The sequence below is a fragment of the Scylla paramamosain genome, chromosome 9, assembly GCF_035594125.1.
Source record: "Scylla paramamosain isolate STU-SP2022 chromosome 9, ASM3559412v1, whole genome shotgun sequence".
Lineage (NCBI taxonomy): Eukaryota > Metazoa > Arthropoda > Malacostraca > Decapoda > Portunidae > Scylla > Scylla paramamosain.
In genome coordinates, this window is record NC_087159.1 from 7,688,382 (window position 1) to 7,707,500 (window position 19,119).

At 37.7% G+C, this 19,119-nt stretch overlaps 1 protein-coding gene and 1 long non-coding RNA gene across 4 annotated transcripts in view; one reads left to right on the forward strand and one right to left on the reverse strand.

The window, feature by feature from the left end:
• Positions 1–389: 389 nt before the first annotated feature.
• The window catches only part of LOC135103518 (general transcription factor IIH subunit 4-like), a 22,426-nt gene continuing 3,696 nt past the window's right edge, over positions 390–19,119 (forward strand). Inside the window, exons 1-7 of one of the 3 annotated variants that reach the window (XM_064009917.1) lie at positions 390–736; positions 4,408–4,515; positions 6,048–6,200; positions 10,100–10,288; positions 11,178–11,358; positions 14,019–14,165; positions 16,400–16,521. In XM_064009917.1, the coding sequence (XP_063865987.1) occupies positions 735–736; positions 4,408–4,515; positions 6,048–6,200; positions 10,100–10,288; positions 11,178–11,358; positions 14,019–14,165; positions 16,400–16,521 (902 nt within the window). In that variant the 5' untranslated portion in view covers positions 390–734. The remainder of the gene's footprint in view (positions 737–4,407; positions 4,516–6,047; positions 6,201–10,099; positions 10,289–11,177; positions 11,359–14,018; positions 14,166–16,399; positions 16,522–19,119) is intronic. The other 2 variants (XM_064009914.1, XM_064009915.1) reach the window with 2 other exon arrangements.
• LOC135103520 (uncharacterized) overlaps positions 15,276–19,119 on the reverse strand; it is a 70,861-nt gene continuing 67,017 nt past the window's right edge. Inside the window, exon 2 of the long non-coding RNA XR_010270088.1 lies at positions 15,276–15,459. This is a non-coding gene — a long non-coding RNA (uncharacterized LOC135103520). The remainder of the gene's footprint in view (positions 15,460–19,119) is intronic.

Consider the following 19,119-nt stretch of genomic DNA (forward strand, 5'->3'; position numbering starts at 1 on the left):
ATGAGACGGTGGAACATGTGGTGCTGGAGTGTGTGCAGTATGCCAGAGACAGGAATGAGATGATGCAAGTGATACTGACTGAGTTAGGGCATGATAGGAATGAAAGAGTGGAGAAGACAGGAAAGGAATGGATGGTGTTGTTGCTGGGACTGGGTAGAGAGGCCAATGAAAGGATGATTGAGGCGGTGAAAGAGTTTCTGGAGAGAATGTGGCGTGCCAGGTGTATGAACAATTAGGATAGAGGATGCTGTTCGTTTCTCTTTTTTTTTTCCCCCTTTCTACAGGAGTTGCCGATCCAAAGGCCTGGCTCAGGAGTGATCCTGTGCCACCTGTACCATCAAGATCAAGATCAAGATGTACCATCAAGATCAAGATCAAGATCATGCGCTACTACCGGGAGACCATCAAGACCAGCAATGCATATCGGCTTTGTATTTCTGTATACGTTCCTTTATTAATAACGGAACCTGTTTCCGTTTTATGTGAACACTTCGGTCATGCACACATTGATATATATTTTTTAAATGGTTGATGAAGCGAAGTCGGAAGAGGAGTACCTAAAAAGTTAAAACGAAAAAAGATACCAAAGCACCAATCAACCATCACCATGTACGGCCCGCAGACCCTCACCTGTAAAAATCTCCAGGAATACCTCAAGTCGCTGAGCAGGGATATTCTCGACAGGCTATACAACCACCCAGCCACCTGCCTGGCTGTATTCAGGTAAGAAACTCATGTAAGTAGGCTACTGCTTGGGAAGAGGCTAAGGAATGCAAGTTTTCATTATCATAGCACGTTAACACGAAGAAACCAGGGAAAAAGGAGTTGTATAGATTTGGTAAAAATACAAGACATTTGCTTCATTCTCTTAACATAAAATCTTTCCCTAGCGTCAACAGATAGGGGGACAGGTCAGGAAAGCGAGTTTTGGGGCGGGAAAGTCAAATTACTGAAAAAAAAGCAAAATATCTAGGAATTTTCTTAAAAATGTGGGCAAATTTCCCAGTATTTCCCCCAAAAATTATGGAGATTTTGGTAAATATTTGCTTTCACCAGTCTATTCCGGATGAAACTATTTTTGTGTGGTATTTTTAGCCTGTTTTTAATTAATCTACAAGTTGTTTTTTTCCTGCAAATCATTAGTTTAGAAAAAAAATTTACATCCCCAAATCCCCCCTCAGAAACTAATGTTTTGCAATAAAAGTGGAAAGCAGATTAATACAAAACAGGCCAAAATCTAACAGAAAAAAATAGTTTCGTCTTCACAAATAAATAACATGAAAGTAACATTTACTCGCAATGTTACCCCAAGAGGACTGGCTGCTGCTTGCTGGTGGCTGCCAGCTGAGTGTCATGCACCACCACATACCCAACCTAATGACATTAACCTATCCCAACCAAACTAAGCTAACTTAACTAGACCAACCTAACTAACCAAATTAACCTGACATAAGTAACATGACCTAATCTAACTAATCTAATTTCCTAACCAAATCTTGCCTAACCTTACCTAACTGAATTGGCAAGGCTAAGAAATGAATATGAAGTTGTTACCTTATTTATCTTAAAATCTGGTAAAGTGCTGGAAATAACTGAGGCGACACCCACTGCAGATGCATCTTCCTTGGACAAATTAAAATATTTCGAATTGAGCTGCTTCTCCCTTCTTCAGTATGAGATAAAATGCTATGATTAGCAAAATTGATTCTGTATTTTTTAATTGACCAGTGGCTGCATTCTCAAACAAAAGAACCAGTCAGCATGACTAATTTTGCGCCTGCGCAACAGATGTGATATATGCACGCACAAATGAATGCACCTTCACTCGTGTAGATCAGTGCCCACCAGTTCATCATATGTGTGGGCATGTCACTTCTGAGCATTGTCTTTAAAGATTGCTGTCATCATTGTAAATAATTTGTGGTGGGTATATATGGGTTTCAAATTACTCAGAATGAGGTCTATATGATGAGAAGGGTAAGAAAAGCCATGTTGAGACTGGTGAAAGAGTAAAAGAATATTGAAGTTTCCCTAGATTCCTGAAAAATCTAGCAAAATTTTCTTAGGATAAAGAACCAAGCCTCCCTGCACTGCCTAGCCAGGAGGGCTGTGTCCCCACTGGACATCCCCAAAGGGCTACTAACCTAACCTAACTTAACCCCCCAAAAAGTTACTAACCTAACCTAACATAAGGGCTGTGCCACCCTGAACTTCCCCCAGTAGGTTACTGACCTAACCTAACTTAACCTAACTTATCTAGGGGGGTGTTGCCCCCTGGATGCCTTCACCCCCCCCCCCCCAAGGTTATAAACCAAACCTAATCTAAGGAAACATTTAGGCAACACTTACTGACAAGGGAAATAATCCCTAACTTCTTGGAGATCTTTTAGCCTTGTGTAACAAAACTGAAATGAGTCCTGGTAAGAGGAGTGGTACAGGTCATAGAGCAGCTTGAAATGTAGTGTAGCTGGCTGCTTACACACTTCACATTGTTTTGTTTCTAACACAAGTTTGTGTCAGATGCACAAGTCAAACAGTTCTCCCTCTTTTCCACCATATTTTGTGGAAAAATCTCAGAGAACCAGGTCACATTCTGTGCAGTGCTCCACGGTAGCACTAGATGACAAACTGTACCCTGGGCTGGCCTACGTGGCAGTCTGTTAGGCCTGCATGGTTGCATGGTGGATGACACAGGAATAATGTGGTGCCCTAAGTGGTGCTACATTTTCCAGAGTTGAAGTACCATGGTTACTTGAAATAATGACAGGATAAAAAAAAATGCAGTAGCTAAAGGATGCATTAGTCACAGTTATGACGTGGATATAAATTACTGGGCATAGGGACTGTGGTGTCTTTTATGGTTGTCATGAGGCTCAGTCTATGAAGGGAATGCTACTGAAGACATCTCAATGGACTTAGCCTCTGCATAACATATCTGATTTCAGCTAAGTAATGTCTCTGCATAACATCTCTGATTTCAACAAAGTAATGTGAATTTCTTGGAGCTGACCACTCTTTGAACTCACCATGGATATTAAGTATGGTGTGTATCCTCTTCATAGCCAAAAAACTAGATAGATCAGTTGGGAGTAGCTGTTCTGTATATTAACTGCATTTATAGTTACAAAAATAAATAAAAGAATAAAAGTGTTATTATTGAATTTTGCAAAAAAAATTGCAATAAAAGCAACTGATTCTTTTACATATTAATTGAAGTCCATATTGTTTATTGGATAATTATTAACTTTATTAATGTACTTTTTTGGGGCAAGGGCAAAAGTATAATTTTCTAATATATTTAGCTGTTTTGAAAGAATCTCGCATCTGTTTCTTTGGGAAATCACTTGCTCTTCCTTTATTCCTATGATCCTTTGTAATGAAAAACTAGTTACTCATTTCCCAGAAATAATGAGCATCAAATTCTTTAAAATCAGCAAAATCTATTCAGAAAATATAGTCTCATCCTCTTAATCTAAGCAAACCTAATCTAACTTAACCTAACTAAACCAGTCCTTATTTAACTAGTGTAACATAACTTTTACATACTTCATTGAGGGGCTTTGGGGTGTTTATACTTAATTTGAGGAAGTTGTGGAGCAAAACAGGTATCTAGCAAGATCTTCATCTTGTCTGCTTTTTTCAAACTTGGACTTATGTATTTCCACAATCTCCCTGGACCACCGATTTGTGGCTGTTCCCTGAGCCTGAACTCACACACCTCATAATAGCTGCAGTTCCAGTTCATGCGTATCTCACTGCTAGAGACCAGCTGGTTTTCAGTGGTTTGCTGTGTTCTTTCCGTGGCCAAAAATCATGTCATGAACACAGTCATGAGACTGGATATGATAGTAATGTTATTAATGAAAGTTCCATTCTTGTCAGTCACAGGATTTGGAAATAGTATTTCGGCCTAATATGTCATACTTGGTCTTATTAAAAGAAAAAGATTAGTTTGATGGCCTGTATCTGCACTCTTGTCACATATGGGGCAGGTTGCTTTTCTTAGTATGTAGCACACACTGCTCACAAAATACCACGAATGAGGCTATATCATCCTTATAACACTGCTTCATTAGATCTGGTAAGTGTATTTCAGGTGTCATAAATCAAACTGAGGCTGAAATTCCACTCCCAATTGGCCCTCCTGGCTAGCTTTCCTTAAAATGTGGAACACGATTGGCAGAAATATTTAAGTGATATGAAAAAAAGTCATTGTATTGGTTCTTTTGTCACTGTTACAGTAGAATTTCTGAACACAAGGCCATCCCCATGTTGGGATACTCCCAGAGGAAGTGAGGTATTGGAGAGATAGAAAAATATTAAGCTTTCTTAAGTAAAACTTGTACTTCCTTTGACAGGAAAAATATTATGGTTTCTTAAGTAAAACTCTTTTTCCTCCTTTGACAGGGAGCTTCCAGCCCTGAGTCGACAGTTCATCTTGCGGCTACTCTTTGTCAACAAGCCAGTTGCTCAGGTCCTGCTGGCATCGTGGATCCCTCAGCATGATGCAGGCAGGCCAGTAGATCTTGTGCACAAGCTGACATATATCTGAAGGAAAATTAGACTTCAATTTACACTTCAGTGGGTTTTGCATTGTAGTGAATATCTTGAATGATTTGGTTCATCAGCAAATTCTTTTAATGAAGTTTTGTTTCATGATTCATATTTTACAGAAGGCATAATTAAATACGGTTCAAGGAAAGTGGTAGAGGTGCTGAAAACAAAGTGTTTGTTAACTGTTGGTTTATGAAATCAGTAGGACAAGAAAGAATACAGTTAGAGTAAGGTATGGAAACTGATGAAGCTCACTAGTGAGAACAGTGAAAGGAACATTAAAGTAGTTTGATTATGTATAATTTGTTTCCTCAGAAAGTGGTGCTAACATCCATTCAGAAGCATTTCACAATGGAATAACCAAAGCAGAAGAGTTTCCATCTTTTCTTATCCAAATGTTCCCCCTTTGTTTGTGCAAAGTCATCTTATTCTCCTATGAGTGCCCTCCATTTCACTTCCATACATTTTATTAACTCAACACTCTTCACCTCTCATTGTGGACAGACCATCTCAGTGTGTTTCTTTTCATCTATTCTACCATCCCAAAGTTCACTCCTTTTGTGTAGATACTCATACAACCTCTCATGCACTCTTTTATTTCTCTCCTATTCTTATCTTGCCACTATACATACTCCTTTCAGATAATTTATTTCTGCAGTACACACTCTTAACTGCTCTGCATGGCCAACTCTGATCCATTCATCAGTGTTGTTAGCTTAACATTTTCCTTAAACTTCACTACACTCATGCATACATTTATCTCACTCATAATCCTTGCAAGTGACCCTATGATACACCTACCTTTCATAGGTCTCTCTTATTTTTCCATCTGTATCACCATATTTGTAACACTGTCCCCAGATACTTCAGATCTTTCCTTTCTTTCTCAGTCTCTCCTCCTATAACTACTTGGATGTATTGATCCTATAACTTTATGGATGTATTGATAAAGGTTGGAAAAATCCATATATAGGCAGTTTTTTTTTATTTGCAGTGGATATATGTATGTGAAACCTGTTATGAGTACTGGTGTAAGCTGTGAAAATTTTGGATTGATGGAATAGGTGAAAAGGAACATACTGAAATGGTATGGCTGTATTGAGGGAATGAAGAATGAAAAGTTTGTAAAAAAGTGTATGCTAGTGAAGTCGAAGATTTTAATAGGTGAGGGAGACCACTTGGAAGATGGAAGAATAGGGTAATGAAGTATGTTAGTAAAGGCCAGGTGCTTGAACAAACAAGAAGGGAATGTTTGGGTAAGGAAAAGTGAAGACTCTTATGTCATGGCCAACCCCTTGGGGAATGTTTCCAGAGTAAGCAAGGCATCTGAGAGATAAGTAGATAGATATATGCTACAAACATTCTCTGCAGGGAGCTTCACAGGTATTAAAATTCATAAATTTTATATTTATGTAATATTCCCGTTCTTTATTTCTCTGATGTCTGATTTTTCTGTGCACTGCTTTATGTACTGTCTACTAATGTTCCAACAGGGATGTGGGAGACATCGCAGCTGAGCACCGACAGGGAACACAAGTCCTGTTAGACATGTGTATCTGGCAGGAGGTAAAGGACCAACAAGGCAACATGGCAATTAGACTGAGCTCTACTTTCCGAGAGAACCTCAAGGTGGCCATTCTTGGAGGGTGAGTGTTGTGATGAAGGGAAGCTTGTTCAGGACTTTGGGTCATGAGTTCTCAATGGCAGTCATGTTTTGAGGGTGCATTAGTGTCTGTCTGCTGTTGTTTATTATTGAGCACTGATATATTAATGTGTATAGATATCTCCAATCCAAGGAATGCATACATTTTTCCTTTGTTAGTATCTCTCCATAACAAGTCTTTGCTTTTTCTCTTCATTTTACCCTTTCTCCTTTTTTCATCACACTTTTGCTGCATACTTATTGTTCTCTGATACAATGTGATCCAGCAATTCATCATCAAAAAAAGCATGAAATATTTCTAAAGGTGACTGGTCATCTTCCAGGACAAGTTTTACACCACTATCTCCCGTAAAGGGAAAAGGCTCTCTGTCAACAGCTGATTGACTTTGCCAGTTATATTGAATATCATCATCAGTGTCTGTTTCTTCTTCAGCATCAGACTGGTCATCTAGCTCAACCTCAGACTCTGATTCTGTATCAGTGTAAGTACTGACAGTAGATGAATCAGAATCATCAAAATCATCCAAAAAATCAGCATGTATATCCTCAGCTACCAAAGCCATAATATCTTCCGGCTTAAGAGGTCTCTTTCTCCTTCACATGATAGACTAATAATACAGGAAAATAGAAAAAGGCAAAAACTCTCAGTGTTAGCTGATGTGAGTAGCACATCTGCCACTGACAAAGCACAAGCGGTGACTGTCCTTGAGAGGCAATGTTGGCAAGTGTCAGGGGATTTGAGATGCCAAATACCGATTTATTTTATTAGTTTTGGTAGTAAGGAATCGTCTATATATAGACTCGCCGACAAAAAGTCCCAATTTTGAAACGTTTATATATAGATCCTCTGCCGGGAAGGGGTAAACATAGTGCATATCATCATATTACACATTGTTTATATAGATATAAATCACAGAATATTTACCATCATTTCAATATATGTAAAATGCATTAATTCTTTAGCTTTCAAAGTTTGTGTGATTTACATGAGTACCAACACTACAAAGAGCACCTTCTTGCACAGGGAAATGGAGGAGTGTCTGTTAATACCCTGGAAAGGAAGGGCCCTCCCTGGAAGAGCCTTTGGGGAAGGGGAAGGGATAAACTGATAATCTGGCTGTTGAAACTCAGTCATCTCCATTTTCTCTTTTCCCATAACCACCTCTTACCTTCATACAGCTGGCACATTCATCATATAAGATATCCTAAAATCACACGCCTTCACTTCTCTCCTTTCAGTTACCATCACTTTACTTTCCCAGCATTCACCTTCAGTTTCTGTCATATGTACCCTTTGGAAATAATATACTACAGTATCTTCTTGAGTTTTACATTCTTCTGGAGACATAGTGCTAAACTTGAGGACTGTGAAACTTTGGGTACTGAAAACACTGTGAAAATGCCACATGCCCCAGAACTGTGTGTGTGTATTTACCTGGTTGTAGCATATGGGAAAGGAGCTACACTTGTGCTATCTTGTCTCATTGTCTAGTTTTGTCCAACTTACTCTTAAAATTATGGATCTTTCTTGCATGGACCACTTCCTCTTCCAGTTCATTCCATGCCTCTATGCTTCTGCCTGGGAAGCCATATTTCTTCACATTTCTCCTGCAAGTGGTCGTCTTCATTCTCTTACTATGTCCCCTAGTTTTTCTTTCATTCCACACACATGGATATTCTCTATTCAACATTTCCACTTTTGCTATCCAGTACACAACTATTAGATTCCTCACAACTCTTTTTTTCTATTCTGGTGTCAGAAGCTTTATTTTATTGAGTCTTTCCTCATATGGCAGAGCCCTTAGTTCTGGCACCATCTTGGTTGCTACTCTTTGTAGTCTTTCCAGCTTTTTTATACAGAGTGATTCACAAGTTTTTCCAGAAATTCTGGGAAATGGAAGGTAATGTTATTCTAAGCAGAAAATATTTTATGGGTATTATGTATTTAATGCTTTGGTTTAATAATGAAAATTGACAGGTGCCTTGTTTTTCCTTCTGTCATGACAAGTATCAGCTGAGTGGCCCTCTGCTGTTGCCAGGTATTAATTTTAGCTTTCAGAACTTGCATGTCATTCTCCTGTTGACTCAAACTCTTCTCTTAGTTTTCGTTTACATAAATTATTGTTTTTAAAAAAGCATGCCAGTGTAGTGTCAAGTGCAGTTGATTTGGAAGTAAATCTATGACTAGAAAAGCACAGTTGGAAACATGATGCAGCAGAAGAATGACGAGCAAGTTTTGAAAGACAAAAGTGAATACCTGGCAACAGCAGAGAGGGTCACTCAGCTGATGCTTGCTGTGACAAAAGGAGAAGGCTAGAAACAAATTTGTGATAATGTAAATGGACTAACAATACATATGGCTATGCACTTACATACATTAGGAGAAATCATAACTGGAGCACTGGGCTTTTGAGATTTTAGATAATATTATATTTGTACACAATTTGTTGAGGAAAAGTATAGTGAATAATTTGTAGAATTAAGCAAATACTGCTTATGAGCATTATCACTGTTGTGTGGAATAATGGCAGTACTCAAATTATTGAATTTGTCAGCATCTGGGTATGGTGATTTTAGTTCTATTATTTTTATTTTTATTTATTTATTTTTTTGTGGAAATTGCCTGAGAATTAAATTTATGCTCATCTAATAATTATTATTAATTTATATTCACTTCATCATATTTTGATTGATCTTGATGATAGCTATTTTTGGCTGCTCTCAGGGTTAGTGTTAATCTTTATCTGTAATTGTGATAAGTTTCTTTGTAAGTTAATGATAATTTCTTTGGCATTCTTTCTTGTTCTTTAATGTAATCCTTACTAAACCTAATTTATACTTTTTACGGTCATGAACCTTTTTATAGGGATAAGTTTTTGAAATACAGATATCATATGAACATGTTATAAGCATAATTTGGACACTGTGATTGTGGGATATTAGACCAGTTTCACTCTGATATTTTGCCATGAAACATTTAATATACTTGAATGTGTGTGCACACATGGAGTGTCTGTTCTCTAGTGTCTGATATTTTGCCATGAAACATTTAATGTACTTGAATGTGTGTGGACACATGGAGTGTCTGTTCTCTAGTGTCTCTTGCAACCTAAATTGTGAAAGTAAGGGAAAATTACTAACCACATGTGTATTATGTGGCTGTGGGTGAGGACTGCTTCTTAAGATGTCCATATGTAATCACTGGTAAACTCTGGAGACTCCCTGCCTGCTTCTGTATTACTCCTTTTCTATGACTTGAATTCTTTCAAGAGGGAGGTCTCAAGACACTTCTCCAATTTTTGGTGATTCTTTTGGCCCCTCCTACCTTTTTTTTCTTTAGCGACTGGCATTTCAGTGGGCCCTTTTTATATGGATTTTTTCTCTTTGTCAGTGTTCTTCTTGGATAAAAAAAAGTGACAATTGTCTGGAATTGTAGTTGGCTTGATGGTTATAATAATAATGACCACTCTCTCTCTCTCTCTCTCTCTCTCTCTCTCTCTCTCTCTCTCTCTCTCTCTCTCTCTCTCTCTCTCTCTCTCTCTCTCTCTCTCTCTCTCTCTCTCTCTCTCTCTCTCTCTCTCTCTCTCTCTCTCTCTCTCTCTCTCTCTCTCGGTGTTGGAAGGCATCATTCGAAGATTTACTGCACTGTAAGAATTTTTGCATTAGGAAATTATTTGATTTTAGAAAGTTTGCTGTATTGCAGTTATATTATTACATAAATTGTATATGTTCTGGAATTGAATGATGAAAGAGAAAGGAAAGAGATGAAGCTTGCCAGAGTTGAAACTACAATATAGTATTTGTCTCACCTTTGACATACCATTTCTGTCTAACTATCCAATGAGTGTTGACTATTGTTAACTGTGTGTGTCTTGTTATCAGAGGGAGACCATGGACTATGTCAGCCACACTTGATTCAGATCCCCACCAAAGGAATGTGGAATTTCTTGACAAGTATGCCATGGATCGCTGGGAAAGTGTGTTACAGTTCTTGGTCCAGCCAGGACGGGGACAAAAGGCAATCTCACGTGATGCTATGAGAACGTTGCTTCATGCTGGTCTTATAGAAAGGTGAGAAATATTGGTGCCATGACTCCACACTGATGGTAATATCCTTAATGTTATACATATGTTCTTGAGAATGACCACTGCTTTTACATTTTGCATATTTTTTACAGGATTCATTATACAAGCATTCAGTATATGAGAATCAAGTAATAAATAATACATCTTTATTTAACTTCCCTTGTAAAAATTTGATCCTACAAACACAGTTCTGAAAAACTGAAAATTAAGTCTGAAGATGCAATATTATGTGTCAGTTTATAAGGCAAGGTTGTAAAAGTTAAAACTCAGTTGTCACATATATCAGCTAATCTAACTGATTGGCCTGACCCTCATGAGTCCTACAGGGATTATGCTCCTAGGAAATGGTTATCAAGTAATGAAGTCAGGGTATCCTGCCTTTTTTGGCAGTGAAAATACATAACTGAAAATATAATATTGTTCACATCCTTACAAAAATATGTAATTTTTGTCTTCTGTCTCACTGCTAGACACAAGCTTTGCTCAACTAAAGTTTGTATCTTTTTGATGCTTCATTCCCTTCTGGAGCATCCCCCAAGGGAGTGACCAGTACAGAAGAGCCTTCACGTCTCCCTACCCAAACATTTATTGGCCAATTCTCAGAACTTTTTAATGACATTTTAATGGACTATAGTTTGTAACTTTTTGTCACTCTGTCATCTATGCCTTTTTTGTTTGTTTATTTATTATCAGAACTTCCTTTGGATGATACTGTACATGAAATAAAAAAAATAAAAATGAGAATATTTGCTTTCAATAGTAGAAAAGCAGACAGTGTAAATTTATATCAAAATAAGACTTATTTTTTAAATTAATTGATTATTTTGCAAACTTTTACTTTACTTCCATAGGCCTAAAAATTTTTTTTTTACAGCAGTGGAGAGTCTGACAACATGCAGATCACAAGTGCAGGCTTCCAGTTTCTGCTTTTGGACACTGCATCACAAGTGTGGTTTTTTATCCTCAAGTACCTGGAAACTGTGACTGAACGAGGCATGAGCTTAGTTGCCTGTCTCACCTTTCTCTTCAAACTCTCTTTTTCAACTCTCGGCAAGGTTAGAGAAGTTCTTCGTTTTCATGTATGTTTTATATATATATATATATATATATATATATATATATATATATATATATATATATATATATATATATATATATATATATACATATATATACATATATAGTTGGTGGCATCTGATGCAGAAGTTGAATAAAAAGATTAAGCTTCAAAAATAGACCAAAAAAAGTGATAAATGAATTAACCAATCAGCAAAGATGAACCCCATAACAGGAAAATCCATCTCATTATTCAGTTAAGGAGGAAGGTCCAGCTCATATGAGTAATTTTTCATCTAGACCTGTACTGGACAAACAGTATTTAGTAAGGCTAGGAAGGAAACCAGGTACTGATATATTGGTGTTATATGTTTGCATTTATTTTTTCTCCCAATGATTTACAGTGGTTTTACAGTAACTGCATTATATCATATTTCAAATTGCAGATACTAATAATCATGGAGAAAATAAGAGACAGACAGACACTAATAATCTCAAAAGTCATGGCTATCATAGAGGAAATAAGATGTTCTAAATTTAGTGAATTTATAGCCAGTTTTGTTGTGAAATGCATTTTATTGTCTACACTAGTCCTACTGTTTGAGTAAATGACCACCTCTTGGACGGCTGAAAATCAAGAATAACTGGTGTACCATGATAGTACTTACAGTGGTATTCTGCATTTGGCAACTAGACTAGAGTCCTGCATTTGCAATCATCTGGTCATTTTTCTTCTCAGATATAAGCTTAAGATATGATCAGGCCATGCATCAAATCAGATATGCATAAAAATATTTAATACAAATTACCCAATTAAGACTATTTATAGTGGCAGGAAAGATATACTGCTTCTTCCATATTCATGTTTTTGCTATTCTGGGTTTATTTATATATATATTTATGCAGTTTTCCCTATGGTACCACAGTGGTTATACAGGAATTTTTGCTGCAATACTTCAAATATTTGAGCTGTCTAGGTACTGAAAAGCTTTTGTAAGTCCCAGAAATACATGATTCAGCATAATTTACATTTAGAATTGCTTACATACATACACACATTTAGTGAAAATGTGTGTGTGTGTGCATATATATATATATATATATATATATATATATATATATATATATATATATATATATATATATATATATATATATATATATATATATATGAGGTGCCACATGGAAAGGTGAGTAAGCACCAGTTTTTAGAAATGTCAGAAATTGTGGTTTAAGTTTTTGCACTTCAACATGACACTGTTAAAACACTGTCGTGATAGACCAATAATCATGATCAAATGTCATGACTGCACCTAAAATAGTATTCTTGATGCTGTCATGATGAGAATCTTGAATGTGTGATAGGGGCTTTAGTCTTCTTTGAGTTAATAGGAATAGATTTAATTCCTTAATTAGCTCTTCATATGATTTGTTTCTTAGTCTTGGTATAATTTTTGTTACTCAACACTGAACTCGTTCTAATTTATTTGTGTCTTTCTGGTAATAGTGGCACCATGCTTGAATGCAATATTCCTAAAGGGGACAAACCAGGAAGTTACGAGTATATAGATTGAGAATTGTATCCTTAGATTTATATTAAAATGATTTACTGATTAAGCCAATTATTTTTGCTTTCTTTATGATTTCTGAACATTGTTGGCTAGGTTTTAGGCTGCTTGATATCATTATTCCCAAATCAATTTCACCATCGATATTTTTAAGCTGGATACCATTCATGATATACTTTGCTTTCTTGTTTCAATACTCTATAAGAAACACTTTACACTTACCTGCATTGAAACTCATTTGCCAGGTTTGCTACCACTCTGACAACTTGCCTATAGTGTTTTTACCCCTGGAAGAACTTTTGGGCATTGGCCAAGGTGGGGAATTCCCTGTGAGCTACATTGCCAGGTCTCTACAGGAGCAATTATCAGTTTAACACCTTGGGGGAAAGGACAGGTGACCATCATTCTCTCTCTCTCTCTCTGATGATACTGGGGGAATAATTTTTCTATAATTTATTTGTTCGGGATAATTGTTTTGTGTAATCTTGATTTGGGGCAGAGCAGATTCATTGCACTGTCGTCTCCCATTAGTGCCTTGGGCTGTTTGAGCTATTGCTCTAGAGCAGTGGTTCCTGAACTTTTCAGGACATTCCCCACTTTTCATATGTGATCTTTGTCCATGGCCCATTGCCAAGCATAACCCATGACTATAGTGACTCAACAGTTCTACACTCATTAGGTCCATATAAAAACCACTCCAGCAAATCCTGTAATTTTATTGATTCCATTTGTTATTTTTCTTTTGTTAAGTATTTTTAAAGAAATTTGTAATTTGCCTTTGCTGAATCTCATCTAATTATTGAAATGGTACTAAAGTAATAACATAATGCACCTAAAAAATGTCTATCCTTTATTTTAGAATAATCAATAAATGTCATTATTGTGGAAAGCTGTTTCAGTAATAAACAAGAAAAAAGTGTATTAATCCCACGCCATAGGATCTGATCTTTGATTCTGAGAAATCCGATGACTCTTATTCTGAGGTGAAATGCAATCATAGGTAGTCATGCCATGTTCATTGAGTCATTACAGTAGTAGTGTATGATAAATTACACGCTTATTTATTGTCAGTTGAACATCTCATCTTGCAGGATTATAGCATGGAGGGAATGGACAATGAACTCCTCACCTTTCTGCAACACCTACGGGAGTTTGGTCTAGTGTACCTACGCAAAAGAAGCTCTGGAAGATTCTACCCAACAAGACTTGCCCTCAATATCACTGCTGGCCAGAACAAGGTATGCTTCTCTTTATTAGAATTACTATTTGAAATTCCAATACTTGTTTTGTGGGATGAATGTTTGAGCTTCAGAGATCATTTACAGTGAAGTGGTGCATCAAATCAGGAAATAGGTTCTGCCTTATTCAAAGTATAAAAAAAAAAGGCACTTTGCATATTGTGAGAGATAGCAAACTCAAAAGCAGATAGTAATGAAGTTTCTTGTGACATACAGAAAGATGAGTTACCGGATGATCCAAATTTCTGTAGGTAATTAGTGTGGTCTGATAATCAGTAAAAGAGAGAGAAAAAGTATTTTAACACTAAATGTGGAGGTGGAGGAGTTTAGTCTGGATGTCATTGAGCTGACAGGCTGTAAGCCTAACTGGTGTCTGGTGAGAAAGATGAGAAAGTGCTATCTGATCAGAGTGCACTGGTCTGGAGGCTCGTGAGTGTGGAGAGGGGCCACGCCCTGATTCTGCTTCTCTCAACTGTTGGACCAATGGCAAAGATAGTAGGAATCAGTCAGGAGTGTGATGTCTGAGAGCTGAAAGTTCCAGTGGATTACCAGCCAATGAGAACAACTGGCAGGATGACAAGGTGCTGAATAGAGGAGTGAGGTGGACCCATTTCTGCAATGTGACCAGTGAGTGGCTGGGTGTGAAGGGCAGATCAGCATCTCTTGGTTGGCCAGGTGCCATTTGGCAGCAGGGACAAGATGTGGAACAAGAACCATAGTAGGAGAGGAGGTAGGAGTAACTCAAGCTGAGGTGTCTTGCTGAGCTGGAGGAAAGGGACAGGGCGTCTCCTTTGGGTAGGTTAGAAAAGCAGTGCCATACCAAAGAAGAAAACTAGAGGTAAGGGTAACTTTGGGGCTGATGTGTTGTGCCAAGCCAGAGGAAGATGATGAGGATTAAGTTGGGACTGTGCATTGTGCCAAACTGCTGGCACTCTCTCTTGTCCCATCTTATATTTAGTCACACCTCCTGCGTGCGATCAGCCCCTGCATGCTGAGTCCTGCTTTCTCATCTTGCTGTTGGCTCTGTCCTCCCCTTCATCTCTCTCACAGTGATGAAAATATATCACTCCCTTAATTTAATTATAAAATAAGGTTACCAAAACTAAAATGCTAGCATTAATATTTACAATATAATACAAGAATCATTTGTTTCATTGAAATTTAAGGATGCAGTGATTATTTTTAAAGGAGAAAAATTCCCATATTTGGCTTTGCTCATCTGTGATTGGTGGATGACTCAGGTTCCTCAGGAGTCTGGCCACTCTTGACTGCACCTCTGCAGTTTTGAAGGAATCTGCATGGAATGAGGAAAATTTAGAAAAATCATTCAAATATGTATAAAGATGGGGTTTTACAGGGTTAACATCAAAATTAGGCATATTGGAAGGAATAACTCTAAAAGTAAAAGAAAATATTCCCTTTTCCATATTTAACATGGAAATGGGAAATACTTTATATATATATATATATATATATATATATATATATATATATATATATATATATATATATATATATATATATATATATATATATATATATATATATATATATATATCTTATTTAATTTTCACATGCATTAGTAATGTATGCCTCTATACTAAATACAACAACATATAAACAGAATCTCAACTCTAACTGTAAAGTTGAAAGGGCATCTTTTTAACTCTACCTTCTCATCTTCATTTTCTTTCTTGGTGAATCATCTTGAAGAATGGTGTAACATAATGAGAGGAAATGTCTCCACACACACACACACACACACACACACACACACACACACACACACACACACACACACACACACACACACACACACACACACACACACACACACACACACACACACACACACACACACACACTTGTCTGCCATAGTACTAGGTTTTGATTGGTTTTGGGAGTTAGTATTGTCAGGCTTATAAAACAGTTAGTGAATCTGGAAATATGAACTTTATCTGTCTGCTATGTTTTCTGATCATTATGAACTTGATATCTTGCTAGCATAAGTGAATTTCATTTCAGTATATCATCATCTGGAAATAGCATCTGAATTAGATTCCACTCTTAATTATCAGCTTACTATACCATCTTTATTAGCCTTAAATAAAAAAAAAATAGTGTTAGAATGCACACTTCCTTGTATTTTGAGAGTAAAATTAAACACTATAAAAATATCAAATTATTCTTTAGGTTGGTTAGGCAAAACAAGTAATGATTTAATTTTTTTTCAGGGTATCATAGATGTCCCAAAGCAAGGCAATCTCATAATTGAGACAAACTACCGTGTTTATGCATATACCACATCAGAGTTGCAGATTTCCCTTCTTGCCATTTTCTGTGACATAGAGGGAAGGTGAGTAAAGCATAGTTTATCAGTCTTAACTTTGCTTTGGCTCTCTTGTAAATGAAACACTACTCTTACTTGTATAATTGATTTCTGAGTATTTTTACTTTAATCCTTTGCAGACTTTTATGAATATTTTTAGGTTTTTCCTTTCCAGGCTTACATTACAGTACCAAAGGTGTTCTCTCTCTCTCTCTCTCTCTCTCTCTCTCTCTCTCTCTCTCTCTCTCTCTCTCTCTCTCTCTCTCTCTCTCTCTCTCTCTCTCTCTCTCTCTCTCTCTCTCTCTCTCTCTCTCTCTCTCTCTCTCTCTCTCTCTCTCTGTATTAGGATTGCACCTCCTAATGAAGGACTTTAGTTTTGGCATTTAAGAACCATTACCCCAAATGAATGCCCCTCCTAACCTCAGACCATGGCCAGGATTTGAATGAAGACCAGACTAATTTGGCAGCTAGGGTGGGGTCAGGGTGTTGGTACAGTGATGCTGCTTTTCCTAAAATTACACTAAGTAACTTAAGTGATACATCTAGAAGGTGCTAGAAATAAGATTGAGAAGTTATAAATATAATTACCACTTAAATGTTATAATATCTCACAAAAAGTAAAGGTTTATACATATAAATATATATATATCTATACTTCAATAAAGAAACATGGTATAAATATTGTATTATTGCTAAGAAAATGTTTTTCTCATTAACTTTTATAGCTGTTCTAATGTGGGCAACTATGTTATGTATAACTGGAAGGTAATCTGAAAGAATACAAGTTAGAAATGTGTTATTTATTTACTGAAAAAAATAGGTCAAATTCATTGTGAAGGCCGAGACTCAGCCACCCAGCATGACCCTGGCACAGTGAGGCAGTGACCTTGTCCTGACATGCTACTTTTGTTAACTCACATCAGGTTTATTGTTTAATAATACTTATAGGGTAATTTGAAAAAAAATATAAGTAAGAAACATATAATTTACTTAAAGAAAAATAAATAATGACGAAAATAAAACGTTGAACTCATTGAGAATGGCGAGGTGCAGGTGACTTCACCCTGATAGGAATCACCTGCCATGTGTCCCTTGGGAGCTGACCCACCTGCTGTTTTGGAAAAAGGGACAGTGCTGCACCCACACCTTGACCCCACCCTAGCTACCAAATTAGACTGGTTTTTACTATACCAGTGACTCAACCAATCTTGCCTGCAGAAGACTCATCACACCTACTTGATACCATCACCAGTGTGCCAAAGCACACATTCAAGACTGTTGCTGATGCTTATGCAGGATACCACCAAATACCCCTGAAGAAAGGAAGCAAGAAGCTCACCACCTTCATTACACTGGGAATGCTTCCATTACTGGCACATTCCCATGGGCCACTGTGCAGTATAAGATACCTTCACTAAAAGGATTGATAACATGATAATGAGCATCCCTTGGAAGCTGAAATGTGTTGATGACATTTTTCATGACCATAGCATTGCAGATGCCTTCTGCATACCTACACCATCCTGCAAACATTTGCAGAAAATGGCATAACACTCCATCCAGACAAGTTCTTGATCTGCAGGTGAAGTGTGACATTCACACAATGAGGATCACCTCACACTTTGCCCATACTACTGGATGAGGCAGCATCTGTCATGTCATGGGAACCTTGTCATTTACTGATGAGAGTCACTTGTGACTTATCATACCAGCAGCCCTTTGTCATATGATTCTGGCAAACTTCCATGCCAGTCATCAGAGCAGGAACTCCATGCTTTGCTGTGCCAGGCAATCTATTTACAGGCCAACCATAGATGCATAAGTTGAGCAAAAAAAAAGGTGCCATTGAACAGTATGCAAGGTCAACACCCCATCCCTTCCAGGTGTGACGCTACTGACCATACTGCCCCCTGAGGATCCATTCCACCAGGCAGTTGTGGATCTTTTCCAGTTGAGTGGGGAAGTGTGCCTAGCCTACGTAGACAGGCTGATGGGGTGGCTGGAGGTGGTTTAGAAGGTTCAGCATTCTATAGGGCTTGTCATGCAATGGGGGCACAGACGTCATGAGTGATGAGACCAAGATCTCCCTTGCATTGTGGTGTACAACTGGTGGTCTCATCTGCACACTACCCCCAGTCATGTAGCCATGCTGAGGCTGCAGTCAAGTCAGCCAAGAGGCTTCTGAGGGAAAACACCAGCCAAGGCGGCTCTCTCAACTCAGATGTCAAAGAAACAACTGTTCTACAATACCACAATACCCTGCTGCAGGACACAGGTACTTGCCACTCCCAGCTACTGTTGGGAAGGCACTCCAGGGATTCTGTACCAGCTGTCAAAGAAGACTACAACATCACTAGGCACTGGGCATATTTGCTGAGGGATCATGACTGGACCATGATGTGTACCAGGGATGCATTGTCAACCAGGTTCAACAGGATGGCACGCAACCTCACTCCTCTCATACCAGGCTAGCAGATGTGCTTTCAAAACTAGGAAACAGGAAGTGGGACTGCCTTGGTGTACTTGTTGATATGGCATGCCCCATGCAGTACCTAGTGTGGCTACATGCCAATGGGCATGCCTCCCTAAGAAACAGATGGCACCTACAGTCCTTCAGGTGGGCTG